At 44.1% G+C, this 26,524-nt stretch overlaps 1 protein-coding gene across 1 annotated transcript; it reads left to right on the top strand.

Annotated features, from left to right (window-relative positions):
* Window positions 1-373: 373 nt before the first annotated feature.
* Window positions 374-25,763, top strand: erap2 (endoplasmic reticulum aminopeptidase 2). Its single transcript, XM_056286094.1, has 21 exons — window positions 374-430; window positions 9,890-10,247; window positions 10,347-10,533; window positions 10,741-10,910; window positions 11,000-11,138; window positions 11,235-11,369; window positions 11,548-11,668; window positions 11,813-11,967; window positions 12,120-12,233; window positions 12,384-12,515; window positions 12,700-12,831; window positions 12,973-13,041; window positions 13,216-13,391; window positions 14,376-14,455; window positions 14,564-14,747; window positions 17,629-17,785; window positions 17,907-18,091; window positions 18,238-18,399; window positions 23,335-23,475; window positions 23,783-23,864; window positions 25,331-25,763. Exons 2-21 carry the CDS (start codon window positions 10,078-10,080, stop codon window positions 25,484-25,486), a joined length of 2,847 nt encoding a protein of 948 aa, XP_056142069.1. The 5' UTR covers window positions 374-430; window positions 9,890-10,077; the 3' UTR covers window positions 25,487-25,763.
* Window positions 25,764-26,524: the final 761 nt, after the last annotated feature.

Genomic DNA, 26,524 nt, shown 5'->3' on the forward strand with positions numbered 1-26,524 from the left:
ATGTAACCACAGGACACACACCTGCCCGGGGCTGTTAGGTGTGAGGTGAGAAACTGATCATATCAGCATACCATCTTCTGGGGCACACACCTGTATACACTCCCATACACTAATAGCCTCTTCATGACTGCAGGGTTGGATGTTAACCACCCGAGTCCCACATGCAGGCTAGATGACATTCTGTATGGTAAATTCACAATACTGTTCCATCTTAACCTTAACTAACATCTGCATTAACTAACATTAGCTGGAGTAATAGTCCGAGCGACCGCCCTCTCCGGTTGCCACAGTATTGTTCATTGTCTCTTCGCGACGAACACCAGACGCAGGTAGCCTCTTGGTGTTTGGGGCGCGAGCGATGGGCGGGAGATTGAAAGAGAAAACGAAACCTAGAATTATGTTAAAGAAAGAACGATGCTGCTAAACGAAGGTAAAACAGAAACGCAATTAACTTTTACTTCCCGCCACACTTTGCTCTATTTTACAACTAATGGATAAAAAAAGTTGAATCATACAAGGTCGGTAGTAATTTGTGTCAAAAACGGCTCATTTCGTGGTATTGCCGCAGTTTATTTGTCCTCGTTTGAACTGTCGTGTACTGCAGCTGCTGCCAGGGGACAGTAATAGCTCTGTCTTCACCTTGCTGTGTCCACAGTGGTCATGTGGGGACATTTCTATATATACTTACTGATACTTTTGTTTTGGACAAAGCTTGAGCAATATGTCAGACAAAGCCGATTTTGTTAGCGTTGATATTTGGGGGCTAGATAGGACACGCGGTAGAGGACCGCGCGTCATGGCGAACGTTGCATACGTATTGACCAAATTACAAATCGTATATCATGTCATATCAAATATTTCTCTTTTAAATCCAAAGTTTCAGTCAAACTAACCAATTAAATAAATAAATATATCTCCAAAGATTGTGAGCAAAAGACCGACGGAGATGCTCTACTTTACCGCTGGACCCCAAACAGAAACCTACCTGCGCATGCGCAATAACCGTAGGACCACGGGGAAATTGAAGCGTTACTGACGCGCATTTACCTATTTTGTTCTTTCTTGCCCAATGGCAATACAAACACACGGGGGAAAGGTTAATTTGGCACTATTTGTTTTTGTTTTGTTTGTTTTCATAGACCGACATACCCGCTTCTTGGCCCTCTCTGCCCCCCCCCCCAACCTGCTCAATTCACGCCTATAACTGTCAGAATTACACAGTCTAAAATTCTACATAAAATTAATTTTGGATGGCAAAATAAAATCATAGATGATTGTAAGTAAGCCAGTGAATGACTACGTGTGTTATTATTTATACGGTCTACGATCATATTTGATAATGTACGATAAACAATGTTTGTGGGGGGGTATTTTAATAATGCCAATAACTGTTTGATTTTTGAGACAGACGTGAGGCCTCTCTCTCAGGGCATTTTCAAAAAGGCAGACCTGGTCACACTGAGCTTGGGGTTAAGCCGGGCAGGTGAGATGCCATGCAAGACACAATCATGATGATAGAGAATGGCGGCACGGTAGCCCGTGGTGAGCACTGTTGCCTCACTGCAAGAAGGTCCTGGGTTCGAACCCCAGGCTGTCCCAGGTCCTTTGTGGAGTTTGCATGTTCTCCCCATATCTGCGTGGGTTTCCTCCAGGCGTTCCAGTATCCTCCCACCATCAAAAAGACATGCATGTTAGGGTTAATACTCCTGCCTTTGCCCCCGACCAAGGCAATAGGAAAAAGAACTGGAGTTGGTCCCTGTAGTCCACGGGCCAGACGATATTTCGGTACACTCAAGGTGGCAAAACTTACTTATAATTTTTGAAAGGATCCATGTCTGCAGATGATATTTTGGTATGATAACCATTCCTGAGTGGCAGCTGTATCACAGTTATCAGCTCATGAAGTTAACCACCCGCTAAACTAAATAGCATTTTAGACGCTGGTGCATATCCTGGTTTAGCCTCATGGTCAGGACATTTTTCAATGTTCTATAATATTGTCTTTGGTATCATTTTAAAGGGGACCTTCTTAGCTTTCATTCAAGCCCTGTTGTGGATATTTCTCACAAATATAGAGGTCACTTGAGCTCTTCAACCTGTCAATAACACACATCTTTCTGCAATTTTCGCCTAAACTATATACTTTCTTTTAGCCCTGTGGCATCTAGGAATATCAGGGACACAAAACACAAAAACTGGAATACTCACAGGACTGTAAAGATTCAGGAAATGTATAATATACCCATACTATTTCATTGTGTGAGGTGATTGTGAGCCTTAAATGAGAACTAGACCAAAGCCAGTTAGGTCACAAACTGGTCTCTATACATTTGTTTAAATACACAATCAAAATACATGATAAAAAGGAATACCATAGTGAGGTAATGAACTATTTTAATATTTTAAACAACATTGACATTTACATATACTTAGTCAATGATACATGTAATCCCATATCATTAGTGGGTATATGTAATGGTAATGGGTAGGGTAATGGGTATATGTGAATATGGTTACATTATTGTTATCAAGCTCTGGGTAACCAAGTCCAGAATCAACATCCTGTGCATCAATAGACTACTACCACAGTAATACCATCAGAATCATTACACACTGTCATTCATCAAACTGCTCGTTTCTCTCATCATCTGACTCCCCAAGTTCAAAGTCCAGTTCTGGACCATCCTGCTGTTTTTGGTTACTGCAGGTCTGTAACCTGCACATGTCTGTGCATGGAAGTCCATTTGACAGGCACATGCAGCTTGGCATTTTGCATGAATGCACACACTTGCATGTTAGCATTTCCAAGACCACATCTGGTGCAGGTGGGGAGCGCATCCAGTAAATGGCCAGCTTGCCTTCATCGTCTGTCCATCCATACTCAGTAGGGCTTGGCACCACAGGGTTAGCCTGCAGACAGCACTTCCATATTGCTGCCTGATAGTTGGCTCGTTGAACATGCATAAAGAGACAGTCTCTACATGGTGGCAGCTGGCTGGAATCAACCTCTCCCCTTTTGGTGCAGAAGAGCTGGTAACGCAGTTTGTTCACCTCAGCAGTGCTGCTATTAGCAACATACATCCGACAGGTGAACTGCTCAATTTTCTGGAACAGCTCATCACTCACATTCCATGTCTGTCCCAGTTGACTAAAAGTCTCTTGGCAGGAAGTGTGCTTTCTCACTATCTTCAGGGCATTCAGCTTCCCTCGACCAGCGAATGCACTGACAGTGTCGCAGCCTGTGAAGGCATGTAAGCCAATTAGGCTGTCACAGATGCTGTCTCCAAGTGAACTTGCCAGTTTGGTGATGTCGACAAACCGTGTGCGGTTCTGAGTCCCACACTTCTGGTAGATGGGACAGGTGATGTCCTTCTGGAAGCCAAGACAAAGCACCATGACATCAGTGTCCTCAGCTGTGATGATAACTGACTTTGAGCTCGCATTTGCTGCATGCAATGCATGCAGGAGCAGACGGGTGTCAGCTTCTTCATGTGTGGAGTGCAGTTCTGCTGCTTCCTCACACCCATCTTCTGTCAACTTGTAGCAGGTTTCCTCACAGGTCATGTACAACACCTTGCCATGCAGCATAGCTCTGTATCGTGGGAGTTTCCACTCTTCCACCAGAAACTTGATGAGAATGGTCTTGTTGGAGGAACTGCACAGAAATTTTCTCCACTGCTGGACGTGGTGTCCCCCTGCAAGATTCTTGTACTGGAGAGTGATGTCTCCAACCCGGTTCAGTCGTTCAGCATCTTTGATCGAAGTCTGGTGATAGACATCAAAAACAACATCAATCCTCCCACTCTGTGCTCCCTCATGGAGGACCTGGGTCAAGGCTGACTCTGCCACCTGTGCAAAGGTTTTGTTGTTGCCATTCATTTTTTGGACCAGGCTCATCCCATCAATGATGGAAGTAGATGGGATTGGGATGTCTTCTGCAGGAGATACATTCTTTTCAAGCTCTCTGGCAAGTGCAGCCTTGTTTGTTTTTCGTAAGGACCCATCAGCATTTGCCAGTGCCCATGGTAGTGGGCCCAATGGGTAGGCAAGGACATCCTTCAGATTCACCTTCCTGCTTTCAGCCACCAGGATCATGTGACTGAAAAGGTTTCTATCTGCCTTCAGAACCACATCCTGTGCTTTCTTTCCATGAGCTTGTTTTGTGCTGACATTGGAGAATGTTTTCAGACTTTGCTTGGTCATCTTGTCGTGGAATTTCACAGGTGGTGGGTCTGCATCTAACCTTGTTTGCTGGAATGCTTGGTAGGCCTCTTCTCCTTTCTCAAGAGCTCTCAAGAGATCTATGGTCACATCAGGTGGAGCCATGTTGCCAGTGGAGAGGCTAACCAAATCAATCTCATCAGGGGACATAGGATTGAGCCAGTTATTCTCCATAAGGTCCATGAGAGACTGGACATCTGCTTCATCTCTCTTGATCCTTGGACTCTGTAGATCTGGATGAGACCATTTGCACCTGCCTTGACCTGTCAGGTCTCTCAGCTGTCTGAGGTACATGCTTCTATACTCAGCTGTGAGATAATATTTGGTCACAGCTCCTGGCTTCAAGCTGAATCCCTTTGTCCCTCCAGCTGTTTGGGTGTCTTTGTTCACCGTTTCTTCTATAGCTTGGTCAACAGGGATTCGGCCAAAGGGATTGGTGGAGCCCAGTTGGACTGAGAAGCCTCCTTCCATGAATTCTGTGTACACATCTGGGTGTGTGATGGGCAGCTCAGACATCTGGGCGTAGTAGTAGGGGAGGTAGCGTGCATAATTCATCCTGTCATAAGCAAAGCGCCATGGGATCATTGCTCGAATGCTAGCCAAGTGTAGCATCCAGTCTCCCTCTCTGGATGCTCGGATGAGCCCCAACAAGATTTCAACCATGTCCAAATAGGACATCCAGAAGTTCGAGAGGCTGCCGTTTCCACCTCTAAGGAACTCACGGTAGACTTCAAATAGATCCATGATGCGTGTACAAGAGCTGTTCTCGAGGACCTCCTTCAAAGCATGTTGTGAGACTTCTTTCCCAAGGCTGTCAATGGTCTTCAGTGTCTCATTCAGGTGAACCATGTCATTCCTGTGAGTTTCTTCCAACCAGGACAGGAAACCATTCAAGGTCAGTCGCATGAGAGCCTCATACAGGAGCTTGTGTAGTCGCACTGCCCTGTTGTACTTGCGGCCATCCATAACACCAGCAATTGAGCCTTCTGCAATCATGCCAGACTCAATGCAGAGGTCTTTGAGTCCAGCATCTTGGAAACGCTTTCCTATTATTGCCAGCAGTGTGCAGATGGTGTGGAATACCCCAAGCCTAACGATGATATCATGGAACTTGTCATGGTGTTTCCATGTGCTCTCGACAGCCTTCGCATACAGGGCTTGGTCAAAGACACAGACAATCTTCCTCAGGCCTAAGCACTGCATGATGCTCAGTGACTGGTTAAGCACCTCGTTGACAGTAGACATTTGTGTCGCTGGAGCATTGATGGTAGGCAGATAGCCTATATTGTCGGGGATGACCGTCATCTCTCCTCGAGTCAGGATGTTGAAGCCTGTCCAGCTGCTGACTGACTGTTCTTCTTGTTGTGACATGCGTGCTAGGACCCAAAGAAGGTTTTTCTCTCTGGCAAGCTTAGTATTGGCTGCAGTATCGGCATCTGACTTTTTGCTTTGTGGTGGCCCTACCCGTTGTCCAGCATTGTAAGTTGGTAACATTGGTGGGGGTCCATCAATGCTTCTCTTCTTTGTTTTGGGAACAGTGGGCATGGGATGGACAGGAAGTGGGTTGACTGGCTTTGCTTGCACAGCAATCCCATTGACTCTGTGAGATGTTCCCTCACCACTGACAGTTTCTTCAAGACGGTCGATATTGTCCCAGGCTAAAGTTGTGAATATGCCAGGATGGATGTTAGCTGGAAGGGCAATGCCACTCCCTGATGATGAGAGTTTCTGGAGACACAGGGCAGTGTTGATCTCTTCCATCTGTGAATAGGACACACTGTGACCAAGTCGGTTGAGGATGTTTATCAACTCTACATTTCCTGTCAACGATTTGACACTGAATGGCAGAACAATGTGCTTGGAAGGCTTGGTATTTCCACATGTCACTGCATATACTATGTCATGGCCAAATGACTGCAGAAGGCACTGCACTCTCTGGGATGCATGATCAGGATCATTTGAGCCTGTGAGTAGAGAGTACAGGAAGATAATGAGCGACTCTGGAATGGTAGGACTTTCTGCTTCTGGTTTGACTTCAGGCGGCCAGGTTTGAGGAACATCTTGACTTTTAATGTCTGCTCTCAATTTGATGGATGCTTTGGCTATAACATCTTGTGCACTGACACTTTTCAGGGTCTGCAGCTCCCTTTTGAGAGACTGATTTTCTTTGGCAAGTTCCCTCATGGACAAGTTATCGGGATAGAGGAGGAATTTTCCTTTCTCATCAGGGAATATCTGCAAGGCTCCAGCAAACTCACTCTCCAGGTTTCGCCTTAGGTGCTTCTTGGTTGATTCCTTGACTTGGGCAATGCCTTGGGAGTTCATTGAAGCTACCAGTCTAGAAGAGAGATCAGTCATTGTCATCACTTGAGGATTGCCAAAAAGCTCCATCCTGATGAAGAGGAACAGCTCATTGTATGCCTTATTCACAGCAGCTTCATACTGGGCTGCAGCATCATCATCTTCATTGCTGGCAACCTCTCCTTTGGAAACCTCTTCTTTGGTGTAAAGTCTATAGCATGACCTGTGGTAGTGCCCTTCAGCTGCTACAAGGTCTCTACTCACAATGGCAAGGATTCTGCTGTCCCTTTTCTTTGTGGCTGCACTCCTGATCTTTGCATCAGCTCGCAGTTCTCGACACTGCACCAGTACTTCTCTCGTATTCTGTCTCTTGGAATATTTGCTGTTTTTCTGACAAAATATGCACTCTGCATCATAAGTCCTAGATGTACTTGGAGCATGTCGAGCTACTCTCTTAGATTGTTTCTCTTCAGCAGAGACACAACTTTTCTTTTCTTTTGCAAGGAGGCCATCAAGAATTTGCTTCATAGTGAAGATACTGCGACACTTTCTGTGGTAGTAGATTGCTGGAATCTGTCCCTCAGGAATGTCTTTTGCCAGTTTCAAAACTGGTGCATGATTTCGTATCTGAGCTGCCCTGAGCAGAGTTCTCCATGAGTCGACACTTTGTAGTGAAACCAGCTTATCTGTATCATCAGAACAGTGGATAATGCACTCCACCCGTGGGCGCTTTGGTATTGGGTAAAAGCTTGCTTGTTCACCAGTGGCCATATTCAGTCAGTTTTCACCTGCCACATACAAACAAATACATGTAACTTAGGTGTATGAACACTACTAAAACAAAGTTTACTTTGCTTCACCAGCGTCATATTACCATTATTTATCTTACATAGCCACAAATAGATACATTACCTAGTTGCTATGCAACAGCTGTATTTTGTCCACATGAGGCCGCTAAAATCAACACAAGATGAAAGTTCCTCGTAGCCACTTTAACTAATCATATTAACATACACATTAAAAGAACATGCTAACATTATGGGAAATTAGCTTACAATCTTCTCCAGAGTGAGACAAGAAGATAGATACCAGTTTCCTCTATATGTGTTTAGTAGAAAGCTATCTGGCTGCACGTTAGCCTAGCTTAGCACAATGAATGGAAGTACACAGTACTGGTTATCCTTGGTTGTTGGCCAACTAAGAACTGTCCCAGAGTTTAAGCTAGGCTAATCAGTACCAGGGGTGTTGAAATGCTATATTTGTAAAAATCTGGGCAAATACACAATCGTGAGAGGCACAGAAACAGGTTTCCTGAAAGAAAAATGAAATAGCTGCTCATTTGGAAAGGTTATCATGTATTATTTTACTTCTGTTAGTGTACCAAATAAAAGGGCACCAGTGAAGTTGTGTCACCTTGGGTGATATCGATATCTGGTCTGACCCATGGACTAACTGGCTTTGGTCTAGTTAGTTTCTTAGTAATAATGCCCTTCTAATTTAAGGTTCACAATCACCTCACACAATGAAATAGTATGGGTATATTATACATTTCCTGAATCTTTACAGTCCTGTGAGTATTCCAGTTTTTGTGTTTTGTATCCCTGATATTCCTAGATGCCACAGGGCTAAAAGAAAGTATATAGTTTAGGCGAACATTGCAGAAAGATGTGTGTTATTGACGGGTTGAAGAGCTCAAGTGACCTCTATATTTGTGAGAAATATCCACAACAGGGCTTGAATGAAAGCTAAGAAGGTCCCCTTTAAAATGATACCAAAGACAATATTATAGAACACTGAAAAATGTCCTGACCATGAGGCTAAACCAGGATATGCACCAGCGTCTAAAATGCAATTTACTTTAGGGGGTGGTTAACTTCATGAGCTGATAACTGTGATACAGCTGCCACTCAGGAATGGTTATCATACCAAAATATCATCTACAGACATGGATCCTTTCAAAAATTATAAGTAAGTTTTGCCACCTTGAGTGTACCGAAATAGGAAATTTTGGGCTCTGGCCCATGGACTACTGGGCGCTGCACAGCGGCTGCTCACCGCTCCTAGCTACACAGCTCGGTTTGGTTGAATGCAGAGAATGAACTTCGTTGTATGTATGTACAATGACAAAATAAAATTTATTCATTAGTTGAACTGGAGGGTATATGGTAATTAAAAAAGAAAACAAATGCAGCTTGTCTTTCTGATACACTTCTCCCACTGCAGTTATGCGCTCAAACACTTTATCCATGCACGTAAAATTGCATCTTATACAGATGAAAGACAAAGATTTGTTGTCTGACATGTTAGTTAAATCTCCCATGCTCAGCTTTCTTAGCCTTGTTTTGACCCCAATCTTCTTTATTTCAGTTGTTTAAAAAAATATACATACATACACACACACACATATATATATTTCCCCCATAGAAAGACACTAGAGGGTTTTAGTACTCAAAACTGGGCCAGGAATCTCCAGGCACCTAAGAGACTGAATTCAAGATTCAAAGGTTTATTTGTGACATGTACAATGAGCAGCATGAGCAATGAAATGTTATTTTGCCAAACTCCAAAACTGTGCGAAAAACGAGGAAGAGCGACAAGTAAAAGGAATAAGATAACATTTAAAAAGTTAAAAATCTGGGAGTATACTGAAGCTACACTCTGATAATACATATCTATATAGTATATCAGATCTATACACAAATGTGCAAATACTATACAAATGTGCAAATAGATTGGTTGGATTTTGAAAAGCTGTGTTTGGATTGGATCAATTAATGATGCATCTCAATATTTACTTTGATTACAAAATGTTTTTCCTGTTTTGCTTTTTATTTGCTTACTAGCTTAAAGGACATTACATGTCATGAATTATAATGTGTTTGAATGAATGTTATCATAACAATCTTATCTGTTGCAGTGCAAGTCCACGTGACACTTTATTGATATTAAAAAGGACATACACCAGGAGTTCAGGTTGACCACCTTTTTGTCGTAGGCCTAGACTCTTGCCATAGTTTATGTACTATAGCATGATTTGCGATGAGATTGAGATGGCATTAACAAGTTATTGGCACACCTTGATCAATATCAATACCCTCGATGTTATGAAAATTATGGAGCTCCATATATAGCTACTGTGGTTGGGGTTCTTAATGGGTTGAATTGCATTTGGCCCATGTTGTTATTGTGTGGGCTACCGTTACAATAGAAGTTAACTAGCCAGTCTATCTACATAGGACCAGTGAATGGCAAAACTGAGGACTGCCCAAGTCCCAAATGGCCACCATTATATGTCCACATGTTGCCACTATTGTGTTGTATGAGTTGATTAGTGACATAATTTTTTCTCTCACTTACTGTCTTGCAGTTTCATGAAAAAAATCTCCAGGAAATTTCACAACATTAAGCTATCCAGAGGGTTTTTTGTGGCCCCTGCCACATTGTGAACGTGTGACAGTTGATGTCTTTGACGTGACAGACTGCTTTCAGTACTAGCTGTCAACTTGGACAGAAGGCTTAAGTTGCTATCACTGGGTGAACGCCATCTCCTCAAATATGATCTCAGTATGGTTGTTAGTCTCGTCTGTCTTGCATGCATCTCTGGTCGGGTCTCAGCCCAGCCAAAATTCATGGCAGATATCAAGCCCTCCCAATCCCATGCAAGAACAGTCTCCCCAGGCTCCTGGGAATCTGTCCTTCCCCTGGAGCCGTCTCCGCCTACCAAGGTATTTTTCCACTCTTTTCTGTCCATGGTCACGTTGGCTAACATTTTTGCCAATTTTGGATTCCCTGATAAACTAACCACATGTGCTTCTTTACCTTAGGCACATCACTCCCCTCCACTACCACCTCCTTCTGCATCCCAATCTCACAACCCTCACATTTACTGGCTCAGTGCAGATCCAGATTCATGTCCACAACAACACCAACTGGGTTGTACTGCACTCTAAGGGCCTGCAGATCTCCAAGGCAACTGTTTTGGACCAGAACCTAGCTCATCTATCTGACCAGGTTGTTAAGGAATTAGAAATGTTTATTCTACTACTAATAGATATTGTAATGAAAAAAAAAACCTAGAATGGACCAGAACAAAACAAATCAATTTCACAAACATGTTCAGAGGCTTGGCAGGAAAGATTAATTAGATTGGATCATTGTTTGTATTATGAGGTCATGATTTATATCTTGACTGACCCCACTCTCTATCTCTTTGGATAGGTTCTTCCAGTTGTTTACAACCTTGCCCATGAGCAGGCTGCCATTTTCTCTCCCAGGGTGCTCAGTGGTGGGCAAACGTATTTCTTGTGTATTGAGTTTGGGGCAGAGCTTTCTGAAGGATTTTATGGCTTCTATAGGAGCAGCCACAAAACCAATACTGGAGAAACCAGGTAGAATTATTGTGCTGTGAAAACATCTCTTCACCGACAGCAGCATAGAGGATTTGTAAAGATTCACATTCACTTTAATCTGTTTCCAGGACGTTAGCTTCAACACACTTTGAGCCCACTAGTGCTCGGATGGCATTTCCCTGCTTTGACGAGCCCAGTTTCAAAGCCAACTACTCCATAAGGATCAGGAGGAGCTCAAAGCACATTGCGTTGTCCAACATGCCGATAGTATGTATGCTACTTACATGGTATTTTCTTTATCAGTACAATGCCACACATATGCTTGAATGTGAGTTGTTTGCATTATAATTTTGTATACTATAGGAGGAGACAGTAGCACTTGATAAGAACCTGCTTGAGGACAGCTTTGCCGTGAGCGTAAAGATGAGCACATACCTGGTTGCCTTCGTAATCTGTGACTTTAAATCTGTCACTGCAACAACATCCTCTGGAGTGCAGGTTTGAAATCAGTGAAGATGTGCACATTGCCTGGTCCCCATTTTTTGTCCATTTATAAACATTGCTCAAAGACTAAAAGATGAAACAGTCTAGGGAATTGTAAAAAAATAATAAAAAAAATACCATCTTTATATTTGGGAGGTTCTTCATGTAGCTGGCACACTGCTTTCTTCCATAGGTGTCCATCTATGCTGCTGCTGAGAAATGGCATCAGACCCATTATGCTCTTGAGGTTGCTGTCAAGATCCTGGACTTCTATGAGAAGTATTTCAACATCTTCTACCCTTTACCCAAGCAAGGTAATCCTCTAGTTGGCTCTCTATGAACGAGCAAGGTGTATTCTTTCTGCCTTGCACTTCAAATGTCCCTCATTTTCTCTGTCATTGTCTCTCTTTGCCCTGTGCCTTGCCTTTTTCTCACTGTCTTAATTTCCCCTCCCTTAGATCTTATAGCCATTCCAGACTTCCAATCCGGTGCAATGGAGAACTGGGGCCTGACTACATACAGAGAAACCAGCCTTCTCTATGACCCTCACACCTCCTCTGCTTCTGATAAACTCTGGGTTACAATGGTTATTGGCCACGAGCTTGCCCACCAGGTGAGAATGGGACAGTGTTTGGAGTCTAACAAAAGTAGAAATTTAACTTTTGTTAATATTCTTTGTCTGGTTCAGATATCAAAAGTGCCACAGATAAATACATAAAGCCGACAAAGCAGAGAACTGGTAAACCTTTTGTTTTTCCCCCACAGTGGTTTGGTAACTTGGTGACGATGGAGTGGTGGAATGATATCTGGCTAAATGAAGGATTTGCCAGATACATGGAGTACATTTCAGTGGAGGCTACTTACCCTGAACTTGAAGTGGTAGGTGTTGTGTTTTATCAAACATTTTTGATAACATGACAAGAAAAACATCACATGCAATACAAAAACTCATTTGAAATGTGAGGAATAGATGTGTATATTATTTATGGCAGAGCTATTGTAAATCTCCCTCATACTCAAACCACATAGGGGGATTATCTACTGGACACCTGCTTTGCAGCAGTTGGTCGAGATTCTCTGGATTCCTCCCGACCCATATCCAGCCTCGCAGAGAGTCCCACTCAGATCAAAGAGATGTTTGACACAGTCTCCTATGACAAGGTACTACATCATGTTAAACTCAAACACATCCACAATTTCTCAAGTGGCTGCCACATCTGGCAATGACAATGTCTGTGTGGTATGAGCATCTAGCTGTGTCTGGATCTACAACAATAGATTGGGTGGGATGAGTTTGGCATTAAGACAAAAAAACAAACGTTTCTTTCTTTATCTTTCATACCAGGGTGCCTGTGTCCTACACATGCTGAGAATCTTTTTGACAGATGAGGTGTTCCAGAGTGGGATAGTACGATACCTCCGCAAGTACAGCTACAGCAATGCACGCAACCAGGACCTGTGGGACAGTCTAGCTAATGTAAAAAATAAAAAATCTTAGACACAAATTACGTGCAAGATAACATGTTTCCACCTGTCTGTTAACCCCTTGCAAATCAAGAATAAGAAAGACAGAAACTGGTGTTCACAAATAAAGCTTTGGGTTTGTATTCTTCCTCAGACATGCTCAGAGGAAGACTTCACTTCTGGAAGACACTGTTATAGCAGCAGCCAGGCACCCAAGAATGCAGTAAATAAACATACAGCTCTTAACCTCATATTTTTGCAGCAGACAAGTTTGCCTCTGCAAATCTCAAAACAGTTTTCAAGATCATTACTGAGCCTACATTGTTGTGCAGTCTGATGCTCACATCTTGGTGTTGTTTTAAAGGCTTGATCCTTGATTGGCTGTTGTGTTTCACAGTACCTGTTTGCAGGAGAGCACATGGACCTGACAGCCATGATGAACACCTGGACATTGCAGAAAGGTATTCCCGTGGTGACGGTAATTAGGAAGGGATCTCATCTACTATTAACACAGGAGAGGTTCTTGAAGACTGTCCTCCCCTCTGACCCCCACTGGTCTACAATGCAGCAGGGGTAGGCATGCTCAAAATACACTTTTCGCACTCAGCTATACATATTCCTTCCCTTTATGCACTCATGTATGCTTTGCTTAATATTCATCTGTTTTACCCAAGCTAACGAGTCTCCTTAACCTATTAACTCAACTCTGAGCCAGGCTACCACCACAGCAAATAAAACTTGGATTTTAGTTAACCTTAGAGCATTGTTTCCCAATCCAGTCCTCAAGTACTCCCTGTAACCCTGCATAGGAAGGTCTGCTTGTACTTAACCAATCAGCACTTAAAAGGGAAAATTCACAAACTTTTCAACCTTATCTCTGTCTATCTGTGACAGAGGTAGCACATGAAAAACATCTGCAGTTGTTCCCGATCATTTCTGCATCTCTGGAGCAGCAGTGAAACAGAGATTTTTTTTTCTGGCCGACAAGTGACGTATTCTGACATCAGATGGGAACCGGAAAATCTAACAGTCTAGCAGGGTTTTCCTAATTCTCTAATCTACTCAAAACACACTGTTCATGAAACACCTCCTAATCCTCTCAGCTAAGCTAGATTGCCTGTGGTAGAAATGATGTCCCACAATACTGGCGGAGATGATTTTATGGACGACGATACAGAAGCTAGCTTGCAGCAATGCATTCTGGTATGTGTAGGCACTATGGGAAAGATTCTGATTAGGACAACATCGATTTTTCCATTAACAGTACACAGTGAGGACTTTATTGCTGACTGACTACATTACTCATCAGTATTGATTGCACATAAAACAAATCATTGGTGAAATTTCCCTTCAGTTGAGTCAGATTTGGCTCACCTGACATAATTCAGGGCTACAGTATGATTTGTTGAGTAACTAAAAGCGCACCTACTTATAGTGCAGGGTTACAATGAAAATCTGCAGGAAAGGCAGTCCTTGTGGACTGGATTGGGAAACACTGCCTCAGTATTAAAATAAACGCTTACATAATTCAAAATAACAGTGTGTTCCCTTGTATAGGTACCTTTGGCACATCCCCCTAACGTACAAGACAAGCACTTCCAGCACCATCCACCGACACCTGATGACAACACACACAGGTAAGAGGGAAAAAAAACTATGCTCAATTTAACCTATATTCAGTACTGTATCTAAGCTGGTTCTTTTCCATCAGTACCGACAGGCTGTTATTTTTATGTGTCATCTAGACAGTGTGCATGTTGGAGAGGAAGTGGGCTGGGTGAAGGTGAACATTGACATGGCTGGATATTATCTGGTTCACTATAAGGGCAATGGCTGGACTGAGCTGACCAAGCTTCTGAGGGAAAACCACACCACCTTGAGCTACAGAGATAGGACTCATCTGATACACAACACCTTTCAGTTAGTCACGTAAGTATGTGTGTGTGTGTGTGTGCGTGTGTGTGCGTGTGCGTGCGCACGCGCGTGTGCGCGCGTGCGTGCATATCTGTTTTGTTTGGTGTTGTGTGTTGGAGTGAGACAGAAAAGCAGATTTTTTTTTAAGATTTTGATCAGCTGAACAGCTGATCAACTCAGAGTCTGGGATGGATGAAAAGTGGACCTCTCTGAGCACCACCCTCTTTGACAATGCAGCCCAATCCATTGGCTTCAAAACCACGAAACATCAGGACTGGTTTGATGACAATGCCGGAATGATCTCCACCCTCCTGGACAACATGCATAAGGCACACAGAGCCGCCCTCAGCAACCCACCATCCCAACCTCTCAAGAAAAAATGACAAGACCTCCGCTCTGAGGCCCAAGCAACTCTGCGGAATCTGCAAAATGAGTGGTGGATTTTGAAAGCCAACGAAATCCAGGCTCATGCAGACAGGAACGACATGCATGGTTTCTATGATGCAGTGAAGGCCATCTATGGCCCCAGAAACTGCTCCCTGACACCCGTTAGGTCTGCTGATGGAACAACTATCATCAAGGATCAGGCCCTGTTAGTGGAGCAGTGGGCCAAGCATTTTAACACCTTGCTCAACCAGCCCACCCCAGTGGACTCAACTGTACTGGCAGAGCTCCCTGAACAGCCTACCTTGCAAGACCTAGACCTCCCACCATCTTTTAAAGAAATCCTACATGCAGTCAAGACCCTGAAAAACAACAAAACCCCTGGACCTGATAATATTCCAGCGGAAATCCTCAAGGAAGGAGGCTATCTCTGTACGAGGACACTGTGTCTCTATATCCTTGAGGTGTGGAGTCGCGAGTGTGTCCCCCAACAGTGGAAAGATGCCAACATAGTGGCCATTTATAAAAACAAAGGAGACAAATCCATCTGCTCCAACAGTAGAGGTATTTCACTACTGGCTATTGCTGGAAAGGTTCTAGCCAAGATCATGCTCCACAGACAAACACTCGCAATAGCTGAACGGGTCATACCAGAGTCACAATGCGGCTTCTGAAAGGATAGAGGGACCGTTGACATGATCTTTGTCACACGCCAGCTCCAGGAGAAATGCCGAGAACAGCACAAGGATCTATATATAGCATTCATAGACCTCTCAAAGGCATTTGATACAGTTAACCAGGCCCTGCTGTGGCAAGTCCTGAAGAAATTTGGATGTCCGCCCAAGTTTCTCACCATTCTTGGACAGTTTCACTCAGGAATGATGGCCCGAGTGGTAGTGGGGAACCACAGTTCTGAGCCCTTTGGTGTGCAGACTGGAGTCAGACAAGGCTGTGTGCTAGCCCCAGTCCTGTTCAATATCTTCTTAGTCTCTGTTACAACACTGTTATGAAGGAGGTTGGAGAAGCAGGCTGGAGTTACCATTGACTTCAGGCTCAGTGGAAATCTATTCAACATCAGGAGGTTTTAGGCAACCACCAAGTTGACCTCTGAGAACATTATTGAGCTCCAGTATGCCGACGATTGTGCCCTGGTAGCTCACACACCAGACGCCCCACAAAACACTCTGTCGGCAGTTGTAACTGCATACAGGAGAATGGGACTGATTATCAACACCCAAAAGACAGCGGTAATCTGTCAGTTGACTGCTGGCCTCCCAAACCACCCAACAACCTTCACAGCATAAGGGCAACAACTGGCCACTGTTCCTGCCTTCAAATATCTGGGAAGTATGCTATCCGACACCTGCACAATGGACGATGAGATTCAGCACCGCCTCAAACAAGCCTCAACATCTTTCAGCCGTCTAAGGAGAAGGGTTTTCCAAAACAGCAACCTCAATCTCCACACCAAAGTGCTTGTTTACAGAGCAGTGGGCATCTCCACACTACTCTATGGATGTGAGGCATGGACCATCTACAGCCACCATCTCATAAGCCTGGAGGCCTTCCATGTGAAATGTCTCCAGAGGATCCTCGGCATTACTTGGGAGGACAGAGTGCCACACACAGAGGTGTTGGAGCGGGCAGGCAGCTGCAGCGTGGAGTCTACCCTAAACCACCATCAACTCAGGTGGCTTGGGCATGTTATTCGCATGCCCAGCAAACGACTCCCACGTAAAGTCCTCTACGGCCAACTACGCCTTGGTCAACACACTGCTGGTGGGCAGAAGAAGCGGTTCAAAGACCAAATGAAGACCACACTGAAAAGATGTCAGATCAACCCCTCTTCTTTGGAGGAACTTGCTTCCTGCTGCACAACCTGGCGTTCTCACATCTCAGAGGGAGTGAAGTATATGGAAAACCAGCGCACACAACACCGTGCAGCAAAGCGTGCGAAGAGGCATGCTCGCAAAGCTACCCTTACCCCTTCCAGCACCACTTTTACATGCCCGGTCTGCAACCGCAACTGTGCATCCAGGATCGGACTGTTCAGCCACCAAAGGACTCACAAATAGGAGAAGATGGTCATCATCGGACACAATGGACAACGAGCAAGCGTGCATATATGTTTTTTTTAGTGTTGTGTGTTGGAGTGAGACAGAAAAGCAGATTTTTTTAAAGATTTTTTTTTTGGTATTTTATACCTTTTATTGGATAGTGACAGTGGGGGCAGACGGTAAATGAGAGAGGGGGGGTATGACTTGCAACAAAGGTCGCCAGCTGGATTTGCAGCAGCAGCCATGTGGCCATGTGGTATGCGCTGTAACCATTCGGCTATGGAGGCACCCCAGAAAAGCCGATACTTAAAAAAAATCTTTACAAAAGCTAATTTTGTCTGCATGCCTGTAAAGGTAAAATTACACGTATCCAAAAAGAAAAACAAAACAAAACAAAAAACCCCTAATTTTTAAAATGCCATCTGAAACTTGAAAATTCTTCCATGTCTATACAGAGCAGGTTATCTGTCCATCGATAAAGCCTTAGACCTGATGGGTTACTTGCATTTGGAGACACACATAGTGCCACTTCTCCAAGGACTGGGCTTCCTGGAGGCTTTTTACAGCATGTTGGAGAAGCGAGATGAATCTGACCTTACATACAAACTCAGGGTATGGAACGCATGCAAGCACAGCCGCAGACACCAGTGATTATTATTTATGTGATATGGTCAGCCGCCATAGGTGCAACTTGGGTTCATGTGCTTCTGTTTATCTGTGTGCCCTGGTACAGGTGTACATTCTTGGTTTTTTCCGTAATATCATCGACCAGCAGATATGGAGTGACATCGGCTCTGTGTCCGAGCGACGGCTAAGGTCAGAGGTCCTCTCTCTGGCTTGCCACCTGAATGACCCTCCTTGTCTGGAGCAGGCAAATCAGAGCTTCAGAGACTGGCTCCAGTCCAATGGAACACTTAAGTTTGTCCAGTTTTTGAATGCTATAACATGCATCAATATTTGAATTATAGCATTTGATATTGCAATCATTTTAAATCTAAGTGAAAAGAAAAGTCTTTAAACCTGTTATCAAGCTTTTTGCATATATCTGTTTATGTCTAATTTAGCCTGCCCACAGATGTGGCAGAGACAGTGTATTCAGTTGGAGCTCAGGATGAGCATGGGTGGGCCTCTCTTTTCCACACATATACCATATCCCTCTCTGAGGCACACAAGTACAAGATCCTGTCAGCCTTGGCTAGCAGCAAAGACACCAACAAACTACACAAGTACGTGTGCTGTATTCTTCTGCCTTTTGCACAACAGGTAACAATGCCCCTACACTTGACTTGCAAGGGTGTCACTGCCATACAACCAAAGTATGTTGAGGTTAGCTTCCATGGCGCTAAAAAGCAGTGAAGGGGCAAATGGAAAAAAGGATGGGTGACATTGTGGATTACTGGTCAGCAAGAGTGTCATGGGTTCAATCTCCCTCCTGCTGTGCAGAGTTGCATCTTCTCTTAAAGGGATAGTTCAGCCCCAAAATGATTATTCTGTCATTATCAGCTCACCCTCATATCAGAAGAAACCCAGATTAGTGTTCTGTCTCCACACAATATGAAGGAGTAATCCAACAAAATGTCAGAGCAGCTTTTTTCCCCAAACAATTGCAGTGGATGATGGCCAGTTCATTAAAGTTCCAAAACTGGCAAAAAAGCCCATAAAAGTACTTCAAACATCTTGTGCAGCTCAATCCTAGTCTTCTGAAGACATAAGATAGCTTTGTAAATGGAAAAGACCTAAATTCAAACCATTATTTGCTAAAAATCATCCCTTTCTCACTCTTTTCCAAAACAAACCTCACTTGGGCATGTTCAAGTTCAGAGACATTCAAACCAAGACTTTCCCATGAGAATGTCTCTGAAAACTCAGAACATCTTTGAAATTGAATGTGCCTATGCAAGGTTTGTTTTAAAAATGGTAAGGGGAAGATTTGCATTGAATGATGGTTTACATTTGTCTTTTCTTCTCAGAGCTATCGTATAGCTTCGGAAGACTTGGTTTGTGCTGCGTGAGCCATTTGGAATACTTTTATAAGCTTTTTTTTGCCATTTTTTGTTTACTGATATTTTTTGGGAGAAAGCTGCTCTGACATTTTGTTGGCTCAGTGTTGTATGGAAACAGAACCCAAATCCATGTTTTTACCGGTATGAGGGTGAGTAGATAATAACAGAATTTTCACATTTTAGGAGTGAGCTATCCCAACCCAGCCACTGAGGATGCACAAGCCAGTGCATCCTTAGTGCCGGTCCCAAGCCCGGACAAATGGGGAGGGTTGCATCAGGAAGGGCATCCGGCGTAAAATCTTTGCCAAATCAAATATGCGGATCATAAATAAGACTTACATACCGGATCGGTCGAGGCCCGGGTTACCAACGACCGCCACCGGTACTGTTAACCAGCAGGGTGTCGGTGGAAACTATGCTACTGTTGGGCGAAGGAGAAGGAGAGGGGGAAAGCATGTCCAGAGGCAGCTAGAGAGGAGGAAGGGTAGGCATGTGGAGGTGAGAGTTGGAACTTTGAATGTTGGCACTATGACTGGTAAAGGGAGAGAGCTGGCTGACATGATGGAAAGAAGAAAGGTAGGCATACTGTGTGTGCAAGAGACCAGGTGGAAAGGGAGTAAGGCCAGGAGTATCGGAGGTGGGTTCAAACTCTTCTACCATGGTGTGAATGGGAGGAGTAATGGGGTAGGGGTAATTCTGAAGGAAGAGTATGTCAAGAGCGTGCTGGAGGTGAAGAGAGTGTCAGACAGAGTGATGAGTATGAAGCTGGAAATTGAAGGTTTATTGCTGAATGTTATCAGCGCATATGCCCCGCAAGTTGGGTGTGAGATGGATAAAAAAGAAGAATTCTGGAGTGAGTTGGACGACATGGTGGAGAGGGTACCCAAGGAGGAGAGAGTGGTGATTGGAGCGGACTTCAATGGACATGTTGGTGAAGGGAACAGAGGTGATGAGGAGGTGATGGGAAGGTATGGAGTCAAGAAGAGAAATGAGGAAGGACAGATGGTGGTCGATTTTGCGAAAAGGATGGAAATGGCTGTGGTGAATACATATTTCAAGAAGAGGGAGGAACACAGGGTGACATACAAGAGTGGAGGAAAGTGCACACAGGTGGACTATATCTTATGTAGAAGGCGCCATCTAAAAGGGATTGGAGACTGCAAGGTGGTGACAGGGGAGAACGTAGCTAGGCAGCATCGGATGGTGGTCTGTAGGATGACTTTGGAGACCAAGAAGAGGAAGCGAGTGAAGACACAGCGGAAGATCAAATGGTGGAAGTTGAAGAAGGAAGACTGTTGTGTGGAGTTCAGGCAGGAGTTAAGACAGGCACTGGATGGTAGTGAAGAGTTGCCAGATGGCTGGACAACCACTGCAGAAATAGTGAGGGAGACAGCTAGGAAGGTACTTGGTGTGTCATCAGGACAGAGGAAGGAAGACAAGGAGACTTGGTGGTGGAATGAGGAAGTACAGCAAATTATACAGAGGAAAAGGTTGGCAAAGAAGAAGTGGGATAGTAAGAGAGATGAAGAAAGTAGACAGGAGTACAAGGAGATGCAGCGTAAAGCAAAGAGAGAGGTGGCAAAGGCAAAGGAAATGGCGTATGGTGAGTTGCATGACAGATTAGACACTAAGGAAGGAGAAAAGGACTTGTACCGATTGGCTAGACAGAGGGACCAAGCTGCAAAGGATGTGCAGCAAGTTAGGGCGATCAAGCATAGAGATGGAAATGTGCTGACAAGCGAGGAGAGTGTGCTAAGAAGGTGGAAGGAATACTTTGAGGGGCTGATGAATGAAGAAAATGAGAGCGAGAGAAGGTTGGATGATGTAGGGATAGTGAATCAGGAAGTTCAGCGGATTAGCAAGGAGGAAGTGAGGGCAGCTATGAAGAGGATGAAGAGTGGAAAGGCAGTTGGTCCTGATGACATACCTGTGGAGGCATGGAGATGTTTAGGAGAGATGGCAGTGGAGTTTTTAACTAGATTGTTTAACACAATCCTGGAAAGTGAGAGGATGCCTGAGGAGTGGAGAAGAAGCATACTGGTACCGATTTTCAAGAACAAGGGCGATGTGCAGAACTGTAACAACTACAGAGGTATAAAGTTGATCAGCCACAGCATGAAGATTTGGGAAAGAGTAATAGAAGCTAGGTTAAGAGGAGAGGTGATGATCAGCGAGCAGCAGCATGGTTTCATGCCACGAAAGAGCTCCACAGATGCGATGTTTGCTTTGAGAATGTTGATTGAGAAGTATAGAGAAGGCCAGAAAGAGTTGCATTGTGTCTTTGTAGATTTAGAGAAAGCTTATGACAGAGTGCCGAGAGAGGAGGTGTGGTATTGTATGAGGAAGTCAGGAGTTGCAGAGAAGTATGTAGGAGTGGTGCAGGATACATATGAGGGAAGTGTGACAATGGTGAGGTGTGCGGTTGGAATGACAGATGGGTTCACGGTGGAGGTCGGATTACATCAAGGTTCGGCTCTGAGCCCTTTCTTGTTTGCAATGGTGATGGACAGGTTGACGGACAACATCAGGCAGGAGTCTCCATGGACGATGATGTTCGCGGATGACATTGTGATCTGTAGCGAGAGTAGGGTGCAGGTTGAGGAGAGCCTGGAGAGGTGGAGGTATGCACTGGAGAGAAGAGGAATGAAAGTCAGTAGGAGCAAGACGGAATACCTATGCGTGAATGAGAGAGAGGACAGTGGAATGGTCAGGATGCAAGGAGTGGAGGTGACAAAGGCATTTGAGTTTAAATACTTGGGGTCAACTGTCCAAAGTAATGGGGAGTGCAGTAGAGAGGCGAAAAAGAGAGTGCAGGCAGGGTGGAGTGGGTGGAGAAGTGTGTCAGGAGTGATTTGCGACAGAAGGGTACCAGCAAGAGTTAAAGGGAAAGTTTACAAGATGGTTGTGAGACCAGCTATGTTATATGGTTTGGAGACAGTGGCACTGACGAAAAGACAGGAGGCGGAGCTGGAGGTGGCAGAGTTGAAGATGCTAAGATTTTCACTGGGAGTAACGAAGAAGGACAGGATTAGGAACGATTATATTAGAGGGACTGCTCAGGTTGGATGGTTTGGAGACAAAGCAAGAGAGGCAAGACTGAGATGGCTTGGACATGTGTGGAGGAGAGATGCTGAGTATATTGGGAGAAGGATGCTGAATATGGAGCTGCCAGGGAAGAGGAGAAGAGGAAGGCCAAAGAGGAGGTTTATGGATGTGGTGAGGGAAGACATGCAGGTGGCTGGTGTGACAGAGGAGGACGCAGAAGACAGGAAGAAATGGAAATGGATGATCCGCTGTGGCGACCCCTAACGGGAGCAGCCGAAAGTAGTAGTAGTAGGAGTGAGCTATCCCCTATCTGTGTAGGATTCCATCAGGTGCGTCAGTATGTCCCCATACTCCAAAGATTAGCATGCCAGATGACATGGGGATGCTAAAATGCTTGTAGGTATGAGGGCAAACGCATGCAAGGATAAGTTTAAGCCACCTGTGACTCTGGACGTGGACGAAGTGGGTAAAAAACACGTATGCAATAGTCCCATCATGTGGTAGTACTGCAGTATTGCACCTTGGTTATTAAAACAGTATTTTGCGAATCAAGATTTTCCGGTTGGCATTATGATAATGGCCCTTTGCATGCTTAAAATATAGTAGACCCTTTCCATCCTGAAGATTTACATAAATATCCTTTTACATACTTTCTTTCATTGGTGCCTTACTGGAATTTGCTAATCCACAAACATCCACATCATAAAAGCTGCTGTTGTTGCCCATTTTAGTGATAATGATACAGTGCATGGCATTTCATGTCTCCACAAGGTTGTTGTGGCTAGCAAGCGGGTATAGCAGGAAAAGTTCGCAAAAAAAAAGTGCCCACAGATACCACAACAATATTAGCTTAAAAACCCAAGTTAAACTATGCCCCCCCCCTTTTGGGGGTTGGTAAGGTGCAACAGCACTGGCCACTCTGTTTCATTTTAAATGGATCTCTGGGAGCTGTAAGTGCACCATCAGGATTGTAGGATTGTATCTTTTATGGATGCAAATTGAACACTGGGTGGACAATATGGCATAGAAAGCATTGATTACAAAGTCACCCATAGGTATGTTTGTGTGTGTGTGTGTGTGTGTGTGTGTGTGTGGGGGGGGGGGGTTGCATAGATTGCTGGACCTGGGTCTTGAAGGGGAGGTGATCCGTTCCCAGGACCTGTCCTCTCTCATCCTCATGGTAGCGAGGAATCCACAAGGACATCATCTAGCCTGGAACTACGTCAAGAAGAACTGGGACACGCTTGTTCACAAGTTAGTATGAGTATGCATGAGAGTAAGTGTAAGAGTTATTGTATATTGTATTCTTGAAGGCTTCTTAAGTTATTATGGCAGGGGACACTTATGTGCAGAAATTGTCCCCCAATGTTGGAATTGTCATATTTATTGCATAGTAGCTTAGCTATTGCACAGTTTTTGCTTTGACAAATGAGTCCAATATCAGTATGCTCATTTCAACAATTTTTCTGTTTTCCCAACATTATATTTTGTAAAGTTATAGTACATGCTGTGTTAAAGAAAGATCGTTGTCTCTTAAACCCTTCTGTTATCTGTGTTGCAGGTTTCAGTTAGGCTCATTTTGTATTAGAAACATAATCATTGGCACCACAGGCCAATTCTCTTGTCCAGAGGAACTCAGTGAGGTAATACTCTCTTATCGCTATCTATGTAAATGTAAATGGGAGGCAGTGAATGGTCAGGAAACAAAATATGTATTAAAGCAACAATCCTAATGTTTTACCTGCAAACTAATTTCCTTTTTGATGTTCTTTTGCTGAAGTTTAAGACAATAGTGCCCTCCAATCGGTACATGTCCTTTTCTCTTTCGTTAGTGTCTAACCTCTCATACAACTCACCATATGCATTTTCCTTTGCCTTTGCCACCTTTCTCTTTGCTTCATGCCACACCTCCTTGTACTCCTGTCTACTTTCTTCATCTCTCTGACTATCCCACTTCTTCTTTGCCAGCCTCTTTCTCTGTATACTTTGCTGTACTTCCTCATTCCACCATCAAGTCTCCATGTCTTCCTTCCTGTTCAGAGGACACACCAAGTACCTCCCTTGCTGTCTCCCTCACTATTTTTGCAGTGGTTGCCCAGCCATGTGGCAACTCTTCACTAAAGATTTAAATACTTGGGGACAACTGCTCAAAGTAACAGGGAGTGCAGAAGCGAGGTGAAGAAGAGAGTGCAGGCAGGGTGGAGTGGGTGGAGAAGAGTGTCAGGAGTGATTTGCAACAGAAGGGTACCAGCAAGAGATAAAGGGAAGGTTTACAAGACAGTAATGAGACCAGCTATGTTGTATGGTTTGGAGACAGTGGCACTGACAAAAAGACAGGAGACAGAGCTGGAGGTGGCAGAGTTGAAGATACTAAGATTTTCCTTGGGAGTGATGAAGGGTAGGATATTTGAGGGACGGCTCAGGTTGGACGGTTTGGAGACAAAGCAAGAGTAGCAAGATTGAGATGGTTTGGACATGTGCGGAGGAAGATGTAGAGGACAGGAAGAGATGGAAATGGATGATCCGCTGTGGTGACCCCTAACGGGAGCAGCCGAAAGTAGCAGTAGTATTGTCTACTACTACTACTACTTTTGGCTGCTCCCGTTAGGGGTCGCCACAGCAGATCATCCCTTTCCATTTCTTCCTGTCCTCTGCATCTTCCTATGTCACACCAGCCACCTGCATGTCCTCCCTCACCACATCCATAAACCTCCTCTTTGGCCTCCCACTTTTCCTTCTCCTGGCAGCTCCATATTCAGCATAGTAGATTTAAGACAATAGCTAACCCATAAATATCCAAGTCATGAATGCTTTTATCTCCCATTTTAATGATTACAGTCTGGTCCGATGTTCCCAGTGAAAATGAGTTGGCACATAGTAGCTTTTTACACCTTCACCGTCGCTACTACCTGCTTCTTTCTTCATCATATGTGGAGGAAAAAGGCAGGTAGCTGCAAGTTTGAAAAAGAAGCTAAGTTGTTCTGGTTAACTGGCAGATGTCCCAGAAGACTTTGCATTTTTAGCTGTTTATATATATATGTGTGTGTGTGTGTGTGTGTGTGTGTGTGTGTGTGCGCGCGCGTGCGTGTGTGTGTTTGACCCTCCCTAGGTGCAGTTATTTTTTGAGTCCATTGAAGAACAAGCATCTCAGCTGACAGCTACTCGGGTTGCCATAGACAATTTGCAGAAGAATGTTCTATGGGTACAAAGAAATCTAGAAACTTTGAGAAACTGGTTGAATGAACAAATGAACTCCACGATCTGAGAGATGGTTTATCCATGCCTTGCAGCTAATGTCATCAGAGCATCCAAAAGGCATTCTGGGTCCCAGTTCGTGGTTCCTGTTCTTTTGAAGACTATGAAAGGCTGCTCAAAACGTATTTTTCTTAAAAAAAAAGATTTTAAAAGATCCAACTTTCAATAACCGTGTTTGCTCCTTTTGGTTTGCACCTTGGTCGACGCACTTAAGCAACAGAGTCCACGATTTCCTTTTGTCGTATTAATTTCTGTACTCAATTAGACACCATTGTAATAAAAATGTCTTCCTTTCCAAAACAAGAATTGTTCTTACCAGACGATGTAAAGTGGGGCAGACGTCAATAAAAAAAAAAAGAAAAGAAAAGTTACCGCCGTTCAGCGGTAAAAAAAAAAACAGTGTGGCTACAAAACCAAAAGAGCCCCACTTAACTGCCAGCTCTGCCCTTATATACCAGCTGATACCACAGCCACAGTCAGCCAATTGTCAAAGTGGCTGTCAAAATAGGAGTGTCCACCCCACACTTCATCACAGCAATTAACCACAACCAAATTTCGTGTTTTTTTTTTTTTTTTTGTAAACATATCAAAATCATAAATTTGGCTCCAACATCCCAGCCTCTAATTGTTGTGGAAACACTCATGACAATTACAACAAATGTACATATAACGGCGCCAATACACATTAAACTTTTTTTCTTCATAATCACACTGATTAATGTCAATGACACTATAAAGTCCACTTTACATCAATTTCCATCTTTAAGTCTTCCGACTCTTGTTGGGTGGTAACTCGTGTGTAATAATGCATGAGTAAACAGTCCATGAGTGCAATAGTGTGTGTGTGTGTGTGTGTGTGTGTGTGTGTGTGTGTGTGTGTGTGTGTGTGTGTGTATAGTGACGGGGGGGGGGGGTTTACAGTCCATTTTGGGCCTCCAACAGCAGGACAAGCTTTGTGATGGGTTGGCAGAGTGTGTTGGTCTTCATCTGAACAAATCCTCTTGAATCCGGTATGACTTATCCCATAATCCACGAGTTTCTTGGAGCC

Source organism: Lampris incognitus, chromosome 1 (genome assembly GCF_029633865.1).
Source record: "Lampris incognitus isolate fLamInc1 chromosome 1, fLamInc1.hap2, whole genome shotgun sequence".
Taxonomy (NCBI): Eukaryota; Metazoa; Chordata; class Actinopteri; order Lampriformes; family Lampridae; genus Lampris; species Lampris incognitus.